The sequence below is a fragment of the Rhinolophus hipposideros genome (assembly GCF_964194185.1).
Source record: "Rhinolophus hipposideros genome assembly, chromosome: 15".
Lineage (NCBI taxonomy): Eukaryota > Metazoa > Chordata > Mammalia > Chiroptera > Rhinolophidae > Rhinolophus > Rhinolophus hipposideros.
In genome coordinates, this window is record NC_138061.1 from 12,968,270 (window position 1) to 12,990,755 (window position 22,486).

The window sequence follows — 22,486 nt, forward strand, 5'->3', positions numbered from 1 at the left end:
AATACATTGAAAAGATGACCATATTCTCCATACTGATTTAGAGATTCAACTCACTCCTTATAAAAATCCCAGCTGGATTTTTTTTTAGTTGAAAAACTGATCTTAAAATTCATGTGAAAATTCAAAAGACCAGAATAGCCAATTCGAACAATTAGAAATTCAAAGGAAAGACTATTCTTTTTAGCAAACAGCACTGAAACAACTGGATATCTGCATATAAATGAAAAATATTGAATCCCTTCCTCACAATATATACAACAATGAACTCAAAATGGATAAAAAGCCTAAATTTAAAGAGCTACAAGTATAAAACAATGGAACAAATACAAAGAAAAAAATAGACTCCAAAAATGTAGTTAACTGATCCTTTGACCAAAGAACAAAAACAATTCAACAGAGAAAGGATAGTCTTTTCAATAAATGATGCTGGAACACCTGGACATCTACATGCAAAAAAAAGAAGAATTTAGAGAGACCTTACATATTTTATAAAAATTAACTCAAAATGGATCATAGATATAAATGTAAAATGCAAAACTATAAAACTCCTAGGAGATAATGTAGAAGGAAATCTACGTGTGCTTGAGTTTGGTGATGATGTTTTAGATACAGTCCAAAAGCACAATTCATGAAAGAAAAAACTTGGTAAATTGGATTCCATTAAAATTAAAAACTTGTGCTCTGTGAAAGGCACTGTTCAGAGATCAGTGTCTTTCAATAATCCAAGTACTTGGAGAAAATATTTGCAACAAATATCTGATAAAGGACTGGTATATCCAAAATATACAAAAAAACTCTTAAAACTCAACAATTTTTTTTAAAAAGATGATAAAAAATTGGCAAAATGTTTTAACAGACACATTTCCAAAGACATACAGATGGCAAAATAATTATAGGAAAAGATGCTCAAAATCATGTCATTAGAAAATTACATATTAAAACAACTATGACATACCACCATATACCTATCAGAATGGCTAAAATTCAAAACACTGACACTAAATGCTAGCCCAGAAATCGGCCTACACAAATATAGTCAAATGATCTTTGACAAAAGCCCATATGTTGTGTATTTCATTTACATGAAATATCGTGAACAAGCAAATCCACTGAGACAGAAAGCAGATTCACCATGTCCAGGAGATGGACAAAGAGAGCATAGGAAGGTATGGGATCTCTTTTGGGAGTAATAGAAATATTCTGGAATTAGTGATGATGACTACATAATATTATGACTATACTAAAAATCAGTGACTTTGTACATTTAAAAAAGGTTAAAATAAAGAATTTTATGTTATATGAATTTTATCTCAAAAAATTTTTTTTCAAAAAAAAAAAAACATAGAAACAATCACAGGAGAAAGACACATTTTGGTAGAATACCAAAAATGCAAAACCTAAATCTAAGCATGAGGAAACATCAGACAAACCCAAATTGGGTACATTCTTCAACAGAAAGACTGAGATTATTCCAGATAAAAGGACAATAAAAAGATTTGACAACTAAACATGTGCATGATCCTGGATATAATCCTAGATTAGGAAAAGATACCCAAACCTGGCATAAAGCTCTGAGAAGAACAGTAGAAGAAAGAAAAACCACAGGCCAATTTCACATGTGAACACAAATAATTCAACAATAAAAACGTTCTATTTTTTTAACAAAAAAAATATTAGGACAATTGAAAAAATTAAATAAGGTCTACAGATTAGATTATAAAATTCTATCCATTTTATTTCCTAAATTTGATAACTGCATTGTGGTTATGTAAGAAAACGTCCTTGTTTTTTAGTAAATACATTAATGATATTTAAGCTTAAGGGACATCATGTCAGCAACTCACTTTTAGTTCTGAAAAAAATAGATATTATGGATAGATAGATAGACAGTAGATAGAGGTAGATAGTGCTTTCAAACAATTAAAAAGAAAAGGGAACATAACTACAGATGTCATTAATACTAAATTTCTAAGAGAACATTACGCACAGCTTTATAATAACTTTACTTAAGACATTGATTTCAGGGATAAATTCCTGAAAATATATCTTATGAAAACTTACTCAAGAACAAATAGAACATCTAAATATTTTTATAACCATTATATATACAGAGTGCCAAAAAGCTATATATACATTTTAAGAAAGGAAAACTGTATTAATATTGTAATACTCAATATATACTGATAACAAAAGATGAATACAAGTCACGTTTGATTTCTGCAATTACAGGAGGTGCTCAAAGATGGAAGGAGAACTGACTCTGGGTGGTGAACACACAATGGGATTTATAGACGATGTAATACAGAATTGTACACCTGAAATCTATGTAAATTTACTAACAATTGTCACCCCAATAAAATTAATTAAAAAAAAAAAAAAAAGAAGTTACCATCGGCATCCAGACATTTCTGATTATGGCAAACTACTGCTTGAGCAACGCTGACCAAAGTGTCCACCTGCATACAGTTTTTTTGGCACTCCCAGTATATTGGATTTAATATACTTTTACACATAAAAAAGTTGTTTTCTAACAACATGACATGAAGGTTATTGCCATAAAATATCCAGGAAAAAGTGGTTCCAATCTCATATATACTGTCCCAGAGTATGAAAAAGAATACTCCCTAACTCATTTTATGAGCCCAATATAACCTTAACACCAAAGAGCTGACTTGAATATTCAAGAAAACTACTTGCAAATCTCACGTACTAACATCAATGCAAAAATGCTAGTCAAAACATGAGCAAACCAAAAAACAAGTAATACATTTTAACTAAGTTTGACTTAACCCTAATTAGGTTAATAATAAAATAATTAATGTAATTTTCTACATTATGTAGTACAGAAGTCAGATAATCATCCCCCAAAAATGCTTTTGATAAAAATCCCACACCCATTCATATATAACCCTTTGCAAACCAGGGGACAGGGAGTTCTTAATAATGATATCTATAAAACCCAGTGACCATCATTTTTACTGAAGAAAACACTGAAAGTATTTCTTTAAAGCTCAGAAAAAACAACAGATGCCTTAGAAGTTATCACAACTTCTTTTCAACATTAAACAGAGGTTGTTGCTGAAATGATCAGGTAAGAAAAATTAAAAGTTGTTAAGACCCAGAAAGAAAGAAACAAAAAAACTGCCATTATTTGCATATAATCTGATCATCTACTGTAAAAGAGTGAAAAATACCTACAGGTAAATTACTAAAATACAGCAAGTTAGATATAAAGTATTACAAAGGTCAATTGCATTTCCATATAGCAACCAACGAAGAAAAAGATAAATAAAAAGAAAATATACTGATTGAATAGTGTCCCTCCAAAATTCATGTCCACCTCAGACCTCAAATGTGACCTTATTTGGAAATAGAGTCTTTGCAGGTGTCATTCACTAAGTTAAAATGAGGCCTTACTAGGTTAGCGTAGGCCATAAATCCAATGACTAGTGTCCTTGTAAGACTGTGTGAAGTCACCCACAAACAAAGGAAGGCCACATGAAGACTGGGGCAGAGATGAAGGAACTGATGCAGCTAGAACCAAACAATGCCCAGGATTGCCTGGAGCTACCATATGCTGGAAAAGTCAAGAAAGATGACTAGAGAAAGAAGATGTGGTATATATACACAATGGCATATTACTCAGCCATAAGAAAAAATAAAATACTACCATTGAGACAACATGGATAGATCTTAAGATTATCATAGTGAAATAAGTCAGACAGAAAAAGTCAAGAACTATAAGACTTCACTCTTATGTGGGATATGAAACTGAAGGGAACCAATAAACAAGACAAACAAAAACTCACAGACACATAAAACAGTTTAGTGGTTACCAGAGGGTAAGGCGTGTGGAGGGGTTCTAGAAGAGGGTAAAGGGGGTCAAATATATGGTGATGGAAAGAGAACTGACTCTGGGTGGTGAACACACAATACTATATATAGTTGATGTATTACAGAAATGTACATTTGAAACCTATAATTTTACTAACAATTGTCACACCAATAAATTTAATAAAAATTAAATAAAGGAAAAGAAAGGATTCTTCCCTTGGGCCTTTGGAGGGCGCATGGCCCTGCTGTCACCTTGACTTTAAACATCTAGTCTGTGGAGTTAGGAGAAGATAAATTTCTGTTGTTTTAAGCCATCAAAATTGTGGTAATTTGTTATTACAGTCTTAGAAAAAAAACAATACAGACTTCATTTAGAAAAGCATATAAATTATCAATTACCTAGGAATAATTCTAACCAAAATTTTAGTACTGCATGCCATTAAGAAATGGACTTTTCATTAAATTGTTCTGAGACTACTAGATGTCCACATTAAAAAAATAATAATAATGGTTCCCTACCCAGTTGGATTAAAAATGAAACGTGAAAGGCAAAACTATAAAATATCTTGAGGGAAATATAGAAAACACTGAGATAGGGAAGTATTTAAACAAGACACAAAGCACAACCCATAAAAGATTTGTCACTTCTATATTAAAATTAAGTTCTGTTCAACAGACATCATACAAAAAGCACAATGAAAATCCACAAGAGAGAAAATGTGTGCAAAATAACAAAGGATTAATATCAAAACAGTACCACTGTGACAAAATGGGCAGAAGATTTGCACAGCACTTCAAGGAAAGAAACGTGGACAAATAATCATGGAAAGATGTTCCATCTCATTGGTAATCAGGAAAATGCAAATTAAAACCAGAATGGGACACCATTTTCATACCCATCAAATTGGCAAAAATACCTTAAAAATTCAAACTCACTTAATTTTGGAGAGTTTGTAGAGGAATGGGAACTCCCAGTGGAAGTGCAAATTAGTAAAATAACACTGGAGTGTAGCTGGGTGAAATTGAGCATGACAACCCCTTTAACCAAGCATTTATTCAGTAAATAGTTTAGAGAAACGTGTATATGAAACAAAAGAAGACTAAATAAGAATATTTATACTATAATTGTTAATAATAGCAAAAATTGGTGTATCCCAAATATCCATCAACAGCGGAACAGAAAATTTTAAAAAGAATCTAAATATGTTCCCACAATAGGAGCCTCTCACAGAGGACAATTCTGCCAGCAATCCTACCATACTTCCCTAACCCATTCGCTCTTCCTCCTTCCTAAAGGATCGTTTCATACTTTATCTTGTCTTGTCAAACCTCAGTCTTCCAACAAATGTCTCCCATTCTCACTCCCTACTGATCACTTCCTATTTCACTAAAAATACAAAAAGAATCAAAACTTTCACAAACTCTCAGCACATCTATGCATTTAGCTGCAGCTGTATTCGTATAACCTGCCTTCTCTCCTAACCCAGGGAATAAAATGTCTATGCTCCTACAGGCTATCCTCTTGATTTGTTCACTAGAACCTCCTTCTGGTTTTCTTAGCAAATTCTTCCCTCTCCTGCATCATTATTTTTTACGTCACCTTGATCTTTCCTATCAGCCAACAAATAAAATAATTTCTCCAAAATTAAAAACCAAGAAACCTCTCTTGTCCCCACCTTCCTTCCTCCATCACCTTACTTCTCTATTTCTCTGCTTCCCTTACAACTAAACTCCTCTAAAAACTTGCCAGTACTTTTCTCCAATTCCTCTTCTCCCATCCTGACTAGAGTCCATGCCAATCAGAATTTAACTCTGCCTTGCCACTGAAACTTCTCCTATCAAAGTCAGCAAAACACTCCAGTTTGCCAGATCCCAAGATCATTTCTAAGTTCTCATATTACTTCGTCTATCAGCAGCTTCTGACAAACTTTCTCCTTTGGACACACTCTTGGCTTCCATGACACCACATTTTCCTGGGTTTCCTGCTAACTCATTTACTGTTTATACTCAGTCTGCTTTTCTGGTTGTTTATCCTTATCTCTCTGACCAGAAAATTAGCGTCCAGGTCCCCCAAACTCTTATATCCAGCCACCTATTTAATACCCACCAGGATGTGGAGTGTGTATCTCAAATTAAATATATCTAAAACTGAGCATCTGATCTCGTGCCAACACTAAACCTACTCCTTTCAAAAAATTCATCATCTCAGTTCATGCCATCTCCATGCTTTCGAGTCTTCAGGCCAAAAATCTGATTCATCTTTCACTCCTCTCTCTCCCACTCAGTTTCCAATCCCTTAGTCAATCCAATCTCTGTTGGTTCTACCTTGAAAATATATTGAGAACTCAACCAGTTCTCATCACCTGCACATTGCCTCTGTGGTCCCAGATGGTCCTCTTGATGCTGCTCTTATATCATAATCACAACACAGCAGGCAAAATGATCATGTAAAAGTCTAAGTCAGAGCATCTCACATCTCTGTTCAAAACCCTACTAGCTTCCCTTATTAGAATAAAAGTCAAAATCCTCATAATGACTCTATAGGATAGGATTCCCAATTACCACTCTAAGGACATTTTCTACCACTTCACACAACCCACTCTAAGAGACTCTACTCTAGCAATACTGGCCTCCTTGCTATTCCAAATGATAAGCATATTATCATTTCAAGGCTTTCGTACTAGCTTTCCCTCTGCCTACAACACCGCCCCTCAGATATTGTCATGGCTTATTCTCTAATCTCTTTCAGGTTTTCATTCAAATGTGTTCTCAGTGATGTCTTTTCTGATCACCCTATTTATTTTTTTTAATTAAAGTTTATTGGGGTGACAATTATTAGTAAAGATACATAGGTTTCAGGTGTATAATTCTGTATTACATCATCTATATGTCACATTGTGTGTTCACCACTCAGAGTCAGTACTCTTTCCATCACCATATATTGGATCCCTTTTACTCTCTACCATCCCCTCCCCGCTTTTACTCTCTACCATCCCTTCCCTCCTTACCCTATTTAAATGTAACGACCTAAAGCTCCCTATCCTATACACATGCTTTCTTTTTCCTTGGTAGCACTTATTACCATTTAAAATACATTTTAAGTATTTCCACTTCTATTGTCTGTCTCTCCTTATTAAAACATATCTCTAATACATAAAGTTGATTTTTAAAAAAAAACTCTCTAATGAAAGGATACAAAGTTAAACGATACATGCAAAATTAAAAAATAGACAAGCTAAATGAATGGTTTGCTTGCAAATACATATAGGAGGGTAAAAAACCTGCAATGTAAAGCAAGGGAATAATTAACACAATAAAAAGAATAATGGGGGCGGATGGGTGGCTCGGTTGGTTAGAGTGCGAGCTCTGGGCAACCGGGCTGCCGGTTTGATTCCCAAGGGCCAGAGAGCTGCGCCCTCCACAACTGGAGTGAGGTCAATGGGCTCAGCTCCTGGGTGGCTGGATGGCTCAGTTGGTCGGAGCGCAGGCTCTCGGCCACAAAGTTGCTGGGGGACTCCTTGACTCCCGCAAGGGATGGTGGGCTGTGCCCTCCACAACTACGATTGAAAGGACAACAGCTTGACTTGGAAAAGTCCTGGAAGTACACACTGTTCCCCAATAAAGACCTATTCCCCTTCCCCAATAAAATCTAAAAAAAAAAAAAAAAGAAAAAGAATGGTTACCTCTTTGGGAGGTACTGAAAGGCTTGCCAACAAGGAGGCCCATGAGGGCTTATTGGAGTACTGTAATGTCTGCATTCTTAGCTCAGGTAAATAAGGTATTTATTTCACCATTGTTCTGAAACTATATATGTATGCCTTCATATTGTCTTTTGTCTTGTGCAATATTTCCAAGTTTACAAAAGAGCACTATGAAAAGAAGAAGTACTACACATCTTAAAATTACCTTAAAAGGTAAAGCTATAGAGTTTAGTATTTCTTTAAATGATCACAATACGTGATTTTAGGTAGGCATTCCAAAATTCCAACCTCATAACATGTCATGCTGTTTATAAAGACAGTAATAATTTTTGTTTATGTAAATATTTTAATAAATCTCTCTGCTGTACTACTTCTTTATTATGTGTGCATTTCTATTATTCCCCACATACACATGTACCATAAAATTTTAAGTTATCTGTCTCCCTTACTAAGAACGTCTTAGGATTATTCCCAACATAGTGGGAGATACAAAGTCAACAATTTCTGTTGAAAAGATTTCAGACACTCATTATGCAGAGAAAATAAGCAAGGATGAACTTGAATAGCGTGTTCTTCAGTAATTACTAAAATGTACACTAACTAATAACATACTTAGAAAATTGTCCTATTTCACTTTCCAAAATCCCTGACACCTAAGTTTTTAGAGAAATCACAAAAACTCAATAATTTAATAAAATAACTTTGAAAACTTTAATGTGAAAATAACTCCCATTGTATCAAACTTAAGAAGCTAGAAAAAAATCATCACATGTAATCAGCATCATTATGAAAACATATTCTAAGTACATGTGATTTCAAATATTTTTTAAAGTACAGAATTAAAATGGTACCACAGAAGCTTTATCATTATACTCACTACTAATCTTTTTAATATATTTCAGTAGTTGAATTTTTCTCTCACTTGAAAAAAATAAAAAGAATTATCAAATTTAAAACTACAGCCATAAATTGTAAATGATAACATTTAATATGTTCCTTATGTGTTACAATTTATTGTTCTTTTTCACAGGTTAAAAGAACACAACCATAGTGGAAAGGACCTCAACAATAGACAAAAAGAAAAATCTGAGGTCTCTACTTTCACAGAAAAACCTTGACAATGAAGAACAATGACAGCGTAAGCTTTACAAAAAAATAAAAATAAATAAATAAATATATATATATATATATTTTAGCTAAGATATATATATATATATATATATATATATATATATATATATATATATATATATATATATATATTTAAGCTAAGAAACCAAGATTAAATGGTCATTACAGCAAAGTTAAGGTCTCTTAGCAAAGGATAATACCAATTAATAAAACATTCTGACAACACAAAAGGAATCATTTTTGAGTAATAAGAAATCCTATAAATACAGGCTGTTTGCTCTCTCCTAGTCTTTAAATGTAAAGAAACCAGACTCAACTAGGCCTGACGTAGCGGGGTAGCAGCAATGGCTCTTGGTGTATCTGAACTTTTATGTCTCAGTCGTTTCCAGCACTGGCCAACCACTCCTGTAACTTCCCTGTTGCCCATCCCAATCACTAGTCAGTTCTTAGGATAGCCTAAGGCAATCCCTATCATAGCTTTTATCACCCTAAATTAGTTTCTCCAGGTGCTAAATTTCATATAAATGAAATCATACATTTAAGTATTTTTTGTCTCGATTCTTGTGGTCAACATTATTTTGGTGAGATACCAACTGCAAGGATGCCTGCAGACAATTCTTTCCTTTTGATTATTGCATAGCATCCCATTAATTAATTGCATGGTTATATGATTAAGATTAATTTACTCACTGGAACTAATGATGGATATTTCATTTGTTTCCAATTATTGACTATTACAAATGACACTGTGATGCTCTTCCACATGACTGTCGTACATGCATATATGCATTTGTTGGATATATAACTAGAATATTTCATGGGGTACATACAGTACATATGTATGAGTGAATGTATTGAAATTGAACAGAAACTGTCAGAACTTTTTCCAGAGTGCTTCTACCAGTTTATACACACTTGGTATTAGCAATCTTGTAAATGTTAGCCATTTAAGTGGACATGTAGTGGTACTTCAATGTTTTCTTAACTCAAACTGCCCTCATGACTAACAAGTTTAAGCACATTTTAAAATGTATTTTGGCCATTTGGATATCCTCCTTTGTGAAGTACATGATCAAGTCTCTTGCCCATTTCAACTGAATAATTTGACATTTTCGTATTGATTTGTAGTAGTACTTCTCTGTATTTTCCGGAATAGAGTCCTTGGTTGGCTTTGTTGCAAATATCTCCCACACTGCAGCTGGCCTTTTGACTTTATTATTGATATTTTTAGACATATATAGTTCAGTTTATCATTTTTCCTTTATTAATAGTACTATTTAAGGATTAAGTTTTCCTTTACTAATGGATATAAAGATCTTTGCCTCTGTTTTCTTCTACAATATTTATTATTTTACCTTCCATATTTAGATCTACAATGGATCTAAAATTGATTTTTGTGTGTGGTGTGAAGTAAGGCCCAAAATTCATTTTTTTCTATTGTATATCCAATTGGCCCAGGATAATTGATTGAAGACATGGTTCTGCAGAGCCAACTTTGTCATAGACTAATGCGTAGGTCTGTCTGCAGAATTCCTATTTGCCACATTGGTCTATTTCCCTATCTTCGCCACAAAATGTAATTACTGCAGCTTCAAAGTCATAAGATCTGGTAGAGAAGTCCTCCAGCTTTGTTCTTCCAACAGTTTGTATTAGCTATGGTTGGTCTTTTGCATTTTCATGTAAATTTTAGAATAGGCATGTCAATTTCTTGCTGCAAATTTGATGGGGATTGCATTACATCTATAGATCAACTTAAGTAGAATATACATTTCTACAATATTGAGTTTTTCAAGCAATTATCATAATGTATCCTCTATTTATGTAGATCTTCAATTTCTCACACCAAGCTTTTATAGTTTTCTGGGTAAAGATCCTGCATATATGTCATTGCATTTCCTCCTTAGGTTATTATTCCTGGTGTACAGAATTACACTTTTTGTTTTTTACATTGACCTTTTATCTAACAACTTACTGTCCATAGATCTTTTATATTTTGTAATTTTATTTTACTTTAACAGCCTTATTGCACTAGCTGGAAATTCCAATACAATGTTGAATAGAAATGGTGATGGTGGGCACCCTAATTTCATTCCTAATCTTAAAGGGAAATTTTTCAACAATGTTGCAATACAGTTTTTCTGTTTGTACCTTCTTCTGCCACATGAATAGTTTGTTCCTATTCCTACTTCACCAGAATTTTTACCATGAATATTTATTAAATTTTACTTAAACTTTACTGTGCATCTCTTGGGATTATATAACTTTACTTCTTTATTCTATTTGTGTGCTAGCTATCCTGATTTTATGAATTTTAATTAACATTATATCTTTAAAATAAACCCAAATGATGTATTATCCTTTTCATAAATTGTTGGATTCACATCACTATTCTTGTATCTATGTTAATGAAAAAGTTAACACTGTAATTTTCCTTACCTGTAATATCTTCTTCATATGTTTGTATAAGGTTACACTAGCACAATAATTTCAAGATAATTATTTCTGTTCTCTGCAAGTTTATTTCTTAAATATTTACTTTTTAAATTTGGGCAAATTCACCAGTAAAGAGATTTGGGCCTGGAGAGTTTTTGGTTTTGTTTTATCTTGTTTTATATGTTTCCTTGTTAAGGTACTGGATTTCAATTGCAGATTCTATTTCTTTGATATAAGATTATTCCAATTTTCTATCTTTTTGTGTGTCAATTCTGGTAAGTTTTATTTTTCTAGAAACTAGATATGGCCATCTGATCTTTCAAATTTACAATCATACTGTTGGCTTATCATAAGCTCTTATTGTCTTTTAATATCTATAGGATCTATAGTGATGTTTTCAGTTTTGATAAGAGTTATTTGAGTATAACCTTTGTTTCTAAATCTGGGTGGGGATTTCCTTATTTAGTACTTTACACAAACAACCAACTTTGTTGATTTTGGGGGGCTATATGAATTATCTCTATCATATGTTTGTTTTCTATTTCATTAATTTGTGCTCTTATGTAATAGTCTCTTGTGTTTTCTTATCTTAATCCTTTCTTTGGAATTAATCTGCTGTTCTTTTTCTGACTTCTTGAGGTTATGTTTAGAACGCTGATTTTGCAGCTTTTAAAAATATTTTCCTATAAATTCATTTAAAGTTATAAATGTCTCTCTTGACAGCCTCGTTCATATTTTGATGTATCATCATTCAGTAAAAAATATTTTCTCATTTTCAGTATGTTTTTTGACCAATTACTTTTAAGGATTTTATTAATTCCAGACATTTTAGGGTTCTTCTAGTTACTTTTTGTGTTCATTTCACTGTAATTAAATACTTTGTATGATTTCTAACTTTTTAAAATGTTTTCTTAATTTTTCAATTACACTTGGAAGACATTATATTAGTATCAGGTGTACATCATAGTGATTAGACATTTACATAACTTATAAAGTGATCACCCTGAGAAGGCTAGTCCCATCTTACATCATACAGAGTTATCAAAATGTTATCGACTGTATTCCCTATGCTGTACTTTATATCCCCATGATTGTTTTATCTCTGGCAATTTTTACATCTTAATCTCCTTCCCTCTTTCGCCCATCCCCACTTCCCTCCCATCTGATAATCACCAATTTATTCTCTGTATCTATGAGTTTGTCTGTTTTGTTTGTTCATTAATTTTGTTTTTTAGATTCCACATAGAACAGAAATCTTTTTAAATTTGTTGAGACTTGCATTAAAAGCCAGCATATGGTAAATTTTGGAAAATGTAAATGTAGAATTGAAAACGATATATATGTCTGTAGTCATAAGACAATATTCTCTCAAATATCAAAGAACACAAGGTTATTGTGTTGTTCAAATCTTTTATTTCTTTATTTTTTTCCTTTGGTCTCTTTGTATTATGCTATCAGTTTTTACTTTAAAACAGTGGTAAAGTACATATTAGGTTGCTGCAAAAGTAATTGCAGTTTAAAAGGTTAAAAATAATTGCAAAAACCGCAATTACTTTTGCACCAGCCTAATACTTTCAACTTTTCCAAATACTTTAATACTTTCTGTATCTTTTCTAAGCTGTCTATAGTTATTTATACAGCTTTTATACCCAATCAGAAACTATCAGCTTTTCATTGGAATTATGTAGGCTCTTGTATTTAGTGTAATTAGAATATTTAGTGCCTTACATTTAGTGTAATTATGGCATATTTGGAAATAAATACACTATCTTACAACTTCCTTTATATTCATCTCAACAGTACTTCATTCCTTTTCCACTGCTTTCTTGTCTTCTTCCAAATCCATTAAGTAGTATTCTCAATTTCCCCTCTATTACCTTGTTAGATATACAGTATATTACTTTTATTTTAGTCATTACCTAGTGATTACAACATAAATCTTTAATTATTGTCTACTATCAATTAATTCTTTTATCAATTCCCACATGATATGAGGACCTTAGTACTTTTAAATACTATTTACCCTCCTTCCTGACTTATGTGCTATTATTTTCATACATTACAATTTTGTATATATTTAAGACTCTATTATTATTATAGTTTATGTAATAAATAATCACTTAGATATACCCTTTTCATTTTTCCCTTACAGTATCTAGTATCATTTTCTTCTACTTCAATAGCATTTCCTTTATTTATTTAGTATTTCCTTTATTGAAGGTGGCCTGTTGTCAAATTCTCTCTGTTCTTGTTTTGATGAAAAGTCCTCTTTTTTTTTTTTTTTTTCATTTTCTAAGGGTATTTTATTGGTGCAGAATTTTAGGATGATTATTTCCTTTCAGCCATATGAAGATAGCATGTCTTCTAGATTCCATTTTTTCAGTTAATAAATCAGTTGTCTGTCTTAGTGTTGCTCCTTTAAAGAAAATATGCCTTTTCACCCCTCTGGATGTTTTAAAATCTTTCTCTTCCTTTTTGGGATTTCATCAGTTTTACTGTAATATTTCTAAGTGTAAGTTTAATTGTACTTATCCTCCTTTGTGCTCATGGAACTTCTTCAATGTGTGGCTTGATCTCTTTTGTCACTTTTGAAAATTCTCATTCATTGAAATTTCAAATAGTGCTATATATTATGTTCTCACTCCTCTTCCTCTGGACTCCACTTACATTATGTTAGACCATTTCTACATGTTCCTTATACCTCTTTCCCTCTTCTATTTTTCATTCTTTGTTTTCCTCTATTTCAGTATGGGTATTTCCTTCTGACCTATATTCTATTTCATTAATTCTCTCCTCAACTGTGTCTAACCTGCTACTAAACCCATCCAAGGAATTCTTAATTCATTTAATGTATTTTTCATTTCCATAATTTCCGTTTGATTTTTAGTAAAAGTATCTAGTTGTCTGCTACTATTTTCCACATTATATTTTAATTCCTTGAAAATAAATTCAAAATTATTTTAAAGTTTCAGTCTGAAAACACCTTGTCCTATAAGTGTGTTTCTAATGGCTGTTTTTTTAATAGCTTGTATTTTTCTAAGCCTTACTTTTTAATTTTGTAGCAGATGACTGCATATAATATACTAAAGAAATAATGTCTGTGTAATAGCATCTTCCTCAAGAGAGATTTACTTTTGCTTTGTTATCTAGTTAGGCTGTGAACAGATCACTATAATCCTATGAAAGAATGTGATAATTCAAAGGCGGGTTTATCCTCACTGGTAGATTCAGAACTTCAAGGACCACACTAAATCCCTAAGTGTGTAGTAAGGCCCCTTTTCCTTGGCACATTTGGAAATCCAATTTTGGTTTTTCTTATTGATTGACAGATGTTCTGCTCAGTTTCTCAGGTAGTTCTCAGGATTTACAATTGTCTCAAGAACAAAAGTTGCACAAAACGCCAATCTTACCTCTCTTTACAGTCTAACTCTCCTAGATCTTGACCCACAAATTCTCACTTCTTTGATAGTTCTATGATGCTTAAAAAGATGTAATTCCTAATTTTTCTCAGTGGAAGTAACAGTCTAAAATCATCTATTTCACCCCTAAAAAATAATTCCTCCAAACACTTATTTACTAATATCTCAGCAAAATAACCTATTTATTAAACTATATCTACTAAAAAATAAAATCAGTTCCAAGGTGGTAAAAGTTTTAAATTAGTCTGTACAATGGATACATAATAGTGACATTTTAAAATTGCAGAACATTTGATAAATAAACCTGATACATACTGTTATCCAAATATAATAGCAAACTTGAAAAAATATACTAACAGAAAGCATCAAAACTTTAAGAATGACACAAACTCTAAAAATAAAAGTATCATTTTAGTGCTCACTGATAATTTTACTGATATTTTTTAAAAATGCAAAATCCACAAACAATAAGTGTTGATGAGGATGTGGAGAAAAAGGAACCCTCATGCACTGTTGCTGGGATTGCAAATTGGTACAGCCACTATGGAAAACAGAATGGAAGTTCCTCAAAAAATTAAAAATAGAACTACCTTATGATACAATAATTCCACTTCGGGGTACTTTTCTGAAGAAATCCAAAACACTAATTTGAAAAGATATATGCACCCCTATGGTCAGTGCAGCATTATTTACAACCGCCAACATATGGAAGCAACCTAAGTGCCCATCAACAGACGATCGGAGAAAGAGGTGGTCCGCACATACAATGGAATATTACTCAGCCCTAAAAAGAAAGAAATCTTACCATTTGCGACAACATGGGTGGACCCAGAGGGTATTATGCTAAGTAAAGTCAGACAGAAAAAGATATGTGTACCATGTGATTTCACTTATATGTGGAATCTAAAGAATAAAATAAATGAACAAATAAAACAGAAATAGACTCATAGATACAGAGAACAAACTGATGGCTGCCAGATGGGAGGGGGATTAAGGGGTCGGGTAAAAAAGGTGAAGGGATGAAGAAATACAAATTGGTGGTAACAAAATAGTCACAGGGATATAAAGTACATCATATAGTCAGTGATACTGTAATAACCTTGTATGGTATTAGGTGAATAATAGACGCATTGAGAAGGATCAGTTTGTAAACCACATAGATGTCTAAGCACTATACTGTGCACCTTAAACTAATATAAAATAATACTGAACGTTAATTATAATTGAAAAATAAAAATTAAAAAATAATGCAAAACCCAGCAAAATAGTGAAGCATCATATGTATCTATAACATATTTTTAATGAGGTCTTCAAAAGAATTTACAAATTATTTTATTAAATTCTCATAAAGGACAAGTATACAATGGTATTTGTGCAGATGTTCAAATTACCAAGATTGATAATTACATCCTGCTATGCAGAAGTTCACTATGGGAAAATCTGAGGTAGGTAAGCATGTAAAGTCTGAGAAACTTTCTTTCAAGTGGTAAGCAACAACTACCTCTCCCATTTTGGTTTTACTCAAATGGTACCCATGGTCTCTCTTGTCCACTCACTTCTATTAAGATCCTTCCCTGAGGATTGTGAGATTCATTATTATTACTGTGAACTATGCTGCCTCTTTTATGCAGAAGCAGTTATCTCTCTTTTTGGTATGAAACAATATCTGTAATATATGCAAAAATATGTTAAGCAAATTGATAGGGCCTTAATCGCTACATTGCAATTCATTGTGTTATAGCAAAAACCCAACAAGAAAAATGCTACAAATATTAAAATAGAAAACAAAATGCAATGTATAAATTATATAAAATAAAAGTGATTCATTAATTTTAATGTTTATAAAAACATAAAGTATAATATTACATTTTATTGGACTAAAAAAATGACAACAAAATCACTCAAAGGAGAAATCTTAACTTTTTAAAATGCCATCATTCTTTATAAATAAAGTAAAAAATATATTTGAAAGTGAAAGGGGTAGAACAAATCTCGATTTGGTAGAAAACTGTATTTCATTTAAATGCATATCAGCACTGATAAGTATAATTAATGCATACAAGTACGTATATCTACAGGATCAGTAATTTAACGCTAAAAGTTTAAAAGAACAGGTAGTGTCTTAACAAAGAAATCATTTCTCAGGTTTTACAAAGAGAAATGAGTACAACAAAAATTCTACTTTAAAACTCACATACCTAGAAAAATTAATAAATAAAAGAATTAACAATATTTCAAACAAAAAAGAGCCTTGTCGTTATGAATAGGCAATTCACTAAACAGGAAACACAAGTGGCAAATGACATGTACATTAAAATATCAATATCATTTACATCCACTGAGTTGGCAAAAGGAAAATATCTTCACAATTACCAAGTGTTTGTGGGAATATAAAGAAACAGATATACTCATTCCTGCTGGTGGAAGTAAACATTACCTCAGTGACTTGAAGAGCCATTAGGCAACATGCAGTAAAGTTGAGGATGTGAATATCCTCAGACACAGCAATTTCATTTTTAAGTACATACCGTCAAGAAACTCTTGCATGTGTGCATGAGAAGACCATACAAGATGTAAAATGTAGCATTTTTAAACAACTAAAACGGAAAATCTACCTAAACACTACAAGTTCTGCATTTCACAGGAAATGAGTTGATGAAACTAAATAAATGCTTTTAAAATTTACAAATGACAATAAAATATGAGTGCAAAGAAGAACAAATCCCAAGCCAAATAATAATAAAGTTAAAAGTTATTTTAGTAAGCAAAATTGCTTGTCTGAATTAAATGTAATATAGGCATTGGTAAGTACAACTAATGCATACAGAGTAAGTAAGTATATCTATGGGATCAGAAACTACTTTAAAGTCAACCATTTACATTAATGGTGGCTACATAGAAAATGTATTCTTTTGTGCCTTTGCTACATGATGGAATGTCATTAGTTGAAATAGACAGGGGGAAAGGCTAAGAATGTCTCCCTGAAAATATTTAATAAACACTACTATTACACAAACATAAAATACAACAGTAACAAATATTCTCATCATACTTCAGCCTAATCTACTCACCAAGTCTTAGTGTTAACTTCGTACTTATAAAGATCATCAACCAATCCATATTTGTTGCCTGGCAGTGCTTTATAGCCTCCATGAACATAAATGGACTTTGTTATTTCATCATACACACTGGTATGACCATATCCACCTTGGACAATAGCTCCTTTAGTTTCTGGAACAAGCCAAGTGTTTGATGCTGTAGGAAAAAGAAGATAAATCATGAATTTCAAGTAGTAGTTAAAAATATAACTAATGTATCACTAAACTACCAACAAGTTAATTCTAACACCACATTTTTATGAGCAAATAAAGTATACCTAATATTCATTTGATCAAGAAACTATTATTAAATGTTCACTAGTTACTATGTTAGGTGGTAGAGGTTGAGTTGAGTAAGACTGGTCTTTCTGTAGATTAAACTGTGAAATATTGAAACTGTTCATTTTTGTGTGTGCAGGAGAAAAAACAAATCTTGATTCTCCCATATATTTCTGTATCTGTAAATAGTCATGAAAAAAGTTGTAACAAATAGTTTATGAGAGTCCACTGTGTGACAGGCCCTGAGTTAGTCATAGATATTATAAAGATACAAAAGATAGGATCTTTGCCCTTTACAATTTTTTGCACATGCTGGTCCTTAATCTCTTCAAATAGAAATGAAATGATAAAAGAAGGAATTTCAGACCATCAGAAAAGAACAACAAATAGAGTAGAAATATCAGTAAACACAATAGACTACCCTCTTCTGAGGTTTATAAATCATAGTTAATGAAGGAAACAAAAGTTGTTACATCATCTGATACTCAAAACAATGATATGAAAAAGTGGGGATGAAGAAGGCATGTAAACAAAAGCAAGGCTTCCACACTTCACTTGAAGTTTTAAAATGTTGATGCTCAGAAATTGTGATAATTCACATATATCTCCTTTAATATCCAGAGCAACCTCTAAGAAAACTACACAAAGAGATACACTCAAGAATACTATAAGAAAATCAAGATGAAATTCTAAAAACTGTTCAAGTAACTCACAAGAGGTAAAGGGAAAAAATTACCAAAAAAAAAACTCACAAGAAACAAACAGCAAACAAACAATAAAACACCAGACTTAAAACACCAGGCACTAACGTATCAGAATTACCGTAAATGCAAATTGTGCATTTATATAATATTCTGGAAATGACAAAATTATAGAAATAGAAAACTGATCAATGATTTTCCAGGGTGAGGGATGAGAAAGGAGTAAGTGTAGAGGAAGGTGGGTGTGGTTTAAAAAGGCAATATAAAAGATCCTAGGTGATAGAACTATTCTGTATCTTGACTTGTGGTAGATGCATGAAACAACATGCCATAAAATTGCACACAACTAAATATATACACACATGTGCGCACAAATGAGTACAAATGAAACTGGGAACTCTGAATAAGTTCAATGGATGGAATCAATGTCAATATCCAGGTTGTGATATTGTACTATATTTTTACAAGAGGTTGACTCTGAGAAAAACTGCATAAAAGGTACACAGGATCATATGTTATTTCTTACAAGTGTATGTGAATTAACAATTATCTCAAAATTGAAAGTTTAATTTAAAAAGATACATTCACCGTACTAGTAATGGGCTGTTCATCATGAAATACAGTATTTCACTCAACTCTTTGCAAACATCTTTAAAAAATTAAAAGTATAAGAGCTACGACACAGGTCTAAAACAAAAGTGTATGTATTCTTAAATACTACAGCTATTATTTTCTCAAGATTTAGTCACATGCAATTCACCCAAGGAACCCATAGGTGATATGGCAGATTCACATGAAAGATTAAGAAAATAATTTTGTTAAAAATACAGGTGACAGTGAATTTTACCAAACACTCACAAAAGAATTGTTACTTATTCTCCTCAAACTACTCAAAAAAACTCCAAAAGGAGGGAGGGCTCCCAAGCTGATTTTATGAGGCCACTACCACACTAATCCCAAAACCAGACAAAGACATTATGAAAAAAAGAAAACTATAGGCCAATATCCCTAATGAACATAGATGCAAAAATGCTGAACCAAATATTAGCAAACCAAATTCAGTAATACGTTGAAAAGATTATACACCATGATCAAGTGGGATTCATTCCTGGTATGCAAGGTTGATTCGATATCTGTAAATCAATTAACGTGATACACCATATTACCAAAATGAAAAATTAAAATCATATGGTCATATCAATAGATGCAGAAAAAGCATTGACAGAATCTAGCATCCATTTATGATAAAAACTCTTAGCAAAGTGGGAATAGAGGGATCATACCTCAACATAATAAAGGCCATGTACGACTAACGTCATACTCAATGGGGAAAATCTAAAAGCATTCCTCTTACGATCAAGAACAAGACAAGGATGTCCACTTTCACCATTTTTATTCAACATAGCACTGGAAGTTCTAGCCACAGCAATAAGAAAAAGAAATAAAAGGCACTCAAAATGGAAAAAAAGGAAGTAAAATTGTCACTATATGCAGATGACATGATGCTATATATAGAGAAACCAAAAAATTCCACAAAAAACTATAAGAACTGATAAATGAATTTAGTAAAGTAGCAGGACACAAAATTAATATTCAGAAATCAGTTGCATTTGTATACACCAACAAGAAAGTATCAGGAGAAATTAAGAAAACAATCCCATTTATAATTGCTTCAAAAACAATCAAATACTTAGGAATAAATTTAACCAAGGAAGTAAAAGACCTATGATCAGAAAATTCTAAGACACTGAAGAGAGAAATCAAAGAAGATACAAATAAATGGAAGCATATACCATGCTCATGGATAGGAAGAATTAACATGGTTAAAATGTCCATACTACCTAAGGCAATATATAGATTCAACACAATCCCTATCAAACTACCAATGACATTTTTCACTGAACTAGAATACATAATCCTAAAACATATATGGAACCAGAAAAGACCCCGAATAGCCACGGCAATCTTGAGAAATAAGAACACAGTGGGAGGTATCATGCTACATGACATCAAATCATGTTACAAGGCTATAGTAATCAAAACAGCATAGTATTGGTATAAAAACAGACACATAGATCAATGGAACAGAGTAGAGAGCCCAGAAATAAATCCACGCCTATATGGTCATTTAACCTATTACAATGGAAACAAGAATTTACACTGAGGTAAAGATAGCCTATTCAGCAAATGATGCTGGGAAAACTGGACAGATACATGCAAAAAAATGAACTGACCACCTTCTTACACCATATACAAGAATAAATTCAAAATGGATTAAAGACTTAAATGTAAGACCCCAAATGTAAGACCAATGAGCTGTACAACTGAAGTTGAAGTAGAATAATATTGAATGTCAACTATAATACACACACACACACACACACACACACACACACGAGGTCTAACATGAAAAGAGTTAATTATTTAATAGCAGGACGTAGTCAGTCAGTGTTCAAATTGTTATCTTCTAAACTTCCTTTTTTTTTAGGATTGCTAGAATCACAATTTAAATGAGATCCACACATTGCAGTTGTCTGATATATCTATTAAATCTCTTTTAATCTACATGTTCTTCATCCCTTTTTCTTATATTGCCAATAGTTTGCTTATCTGTTAATTCCTTGGATGAAAGCAAAGAAGTTGCACTTATTACCTGACCTTTGACTCAATAAAAGGAGGAGATAACTAAATCTTTAGATACAAGAATTACGATCAAAAGCAACGATGGGCTGAAACTATTTTAACACTATCTTGCACCTAACAAAATCTTTAGATACAAGAATTACGATCAAAAGCAACGAGGGTTGAAACTATTTTAACAATATTATCAAGCCCTTCAATGGAATTGCAACATTAGACAAGTACAGGATAGAGCGTACCTCGCTTCGAGGCAAGCATTTACATAAAAAACAAAAACTTAACTAAGTAGGCAGTTTGTGTTGTCTTTAGGCTAGCTGTGAGTCAACATAAAAATATCAGTGTAAAATATAAATTTAGGTTGAATTAAAAATATTAGTAAAGGGGCGGCCGGATGGCTCAGTTGGTTAGAGCACGGGCTCTCAACAAGGTTGCGGGTTCAAAGATGGTGGGCTGCGCCCCCTGCAGCTAAAGACTGGGAACGGCAACTGGACTTGGAGCTGAGCTGCGCCCTCCACAACTAGGTTGAAGGACGACTTGGAGCTGAGAGGCCCTGGAGAAACCCACTGTTCCCCAATATTCCCCAATACAATTTATTTAATATATATATATATATATATATATACTATGTATATAAATAAAATATCAACTGTAGAATAAAGAAAAGTAATAGTCTCACGTTAGGTAACACAACATGCTCTATTAAGCTCTGCTAAGTTTGAATGGGTCATTCCAAAGGTATGGTGTCCAGAGATGATGACAAAGGTAGCACAGGGCCAACTAAGATAATGTGCATTTTGTATTTATATATTCCTAATTCTGCCATTGACTAGCTGAGTGATCAATGGCCAGCTGTGTGAGGCATCTGTACCTCAGTTTCCTTATCTGTAAAATGGGGGAAAATAGCATATATTTGCAGGTTCACTTCGAGGACTAAATGAGTTAATATGTATAAAGTGCTTAAAAGTTCACCTCACACAGAGCACGGCCTCAATAAATGTTAGCTTCTGTTGTTATTATTATTCAAAAATATCCTTTATATCATTAATGTCCCTGTTACTATAAGGCATCATCAATAAGATCTGAATGAAAACCTTGTTGTGAAGACTGAAGGAACTAGGGATGCCTGCCGAAAGAATAGGAGACAAATGAAAAATATCTCAAAACACCTATAGGGCCAGTATGTGGAAAAGTGATTAAATTACACTTGTACAGTCATGAAAAAACAAGTACAAAATTACAAGTGCACATTT

The 22,486-nt window shown here is 32.5% G+C and overlaps 1 protein-coding gene across 3 annotated transcripts in view; it reads right to left on the reverse strand.

Annotated features, from left to right (window-relative positions):
- ATRNL1 (attractin like 1) overlaps positions 1-22,486 on the reverse strand; it is a 579,923-nt gene that overhangs the window by 496,370 nt on the left and 61,067 nt on the right. For all 3 annotated transcript variants that reach the window (XM_081075162.1, XM_081075163.1, XM_081075164.1), the window contains exon 9: positions 17,590-17,773. In XM_081075162.1, coding sequence (XP_080931288.1) covers positions 17,590-17,773 — 184 coding nt within the window. The remainder of the gene's footprint in view (positions 1-17,589; positions 17,774-22,486) is intronic.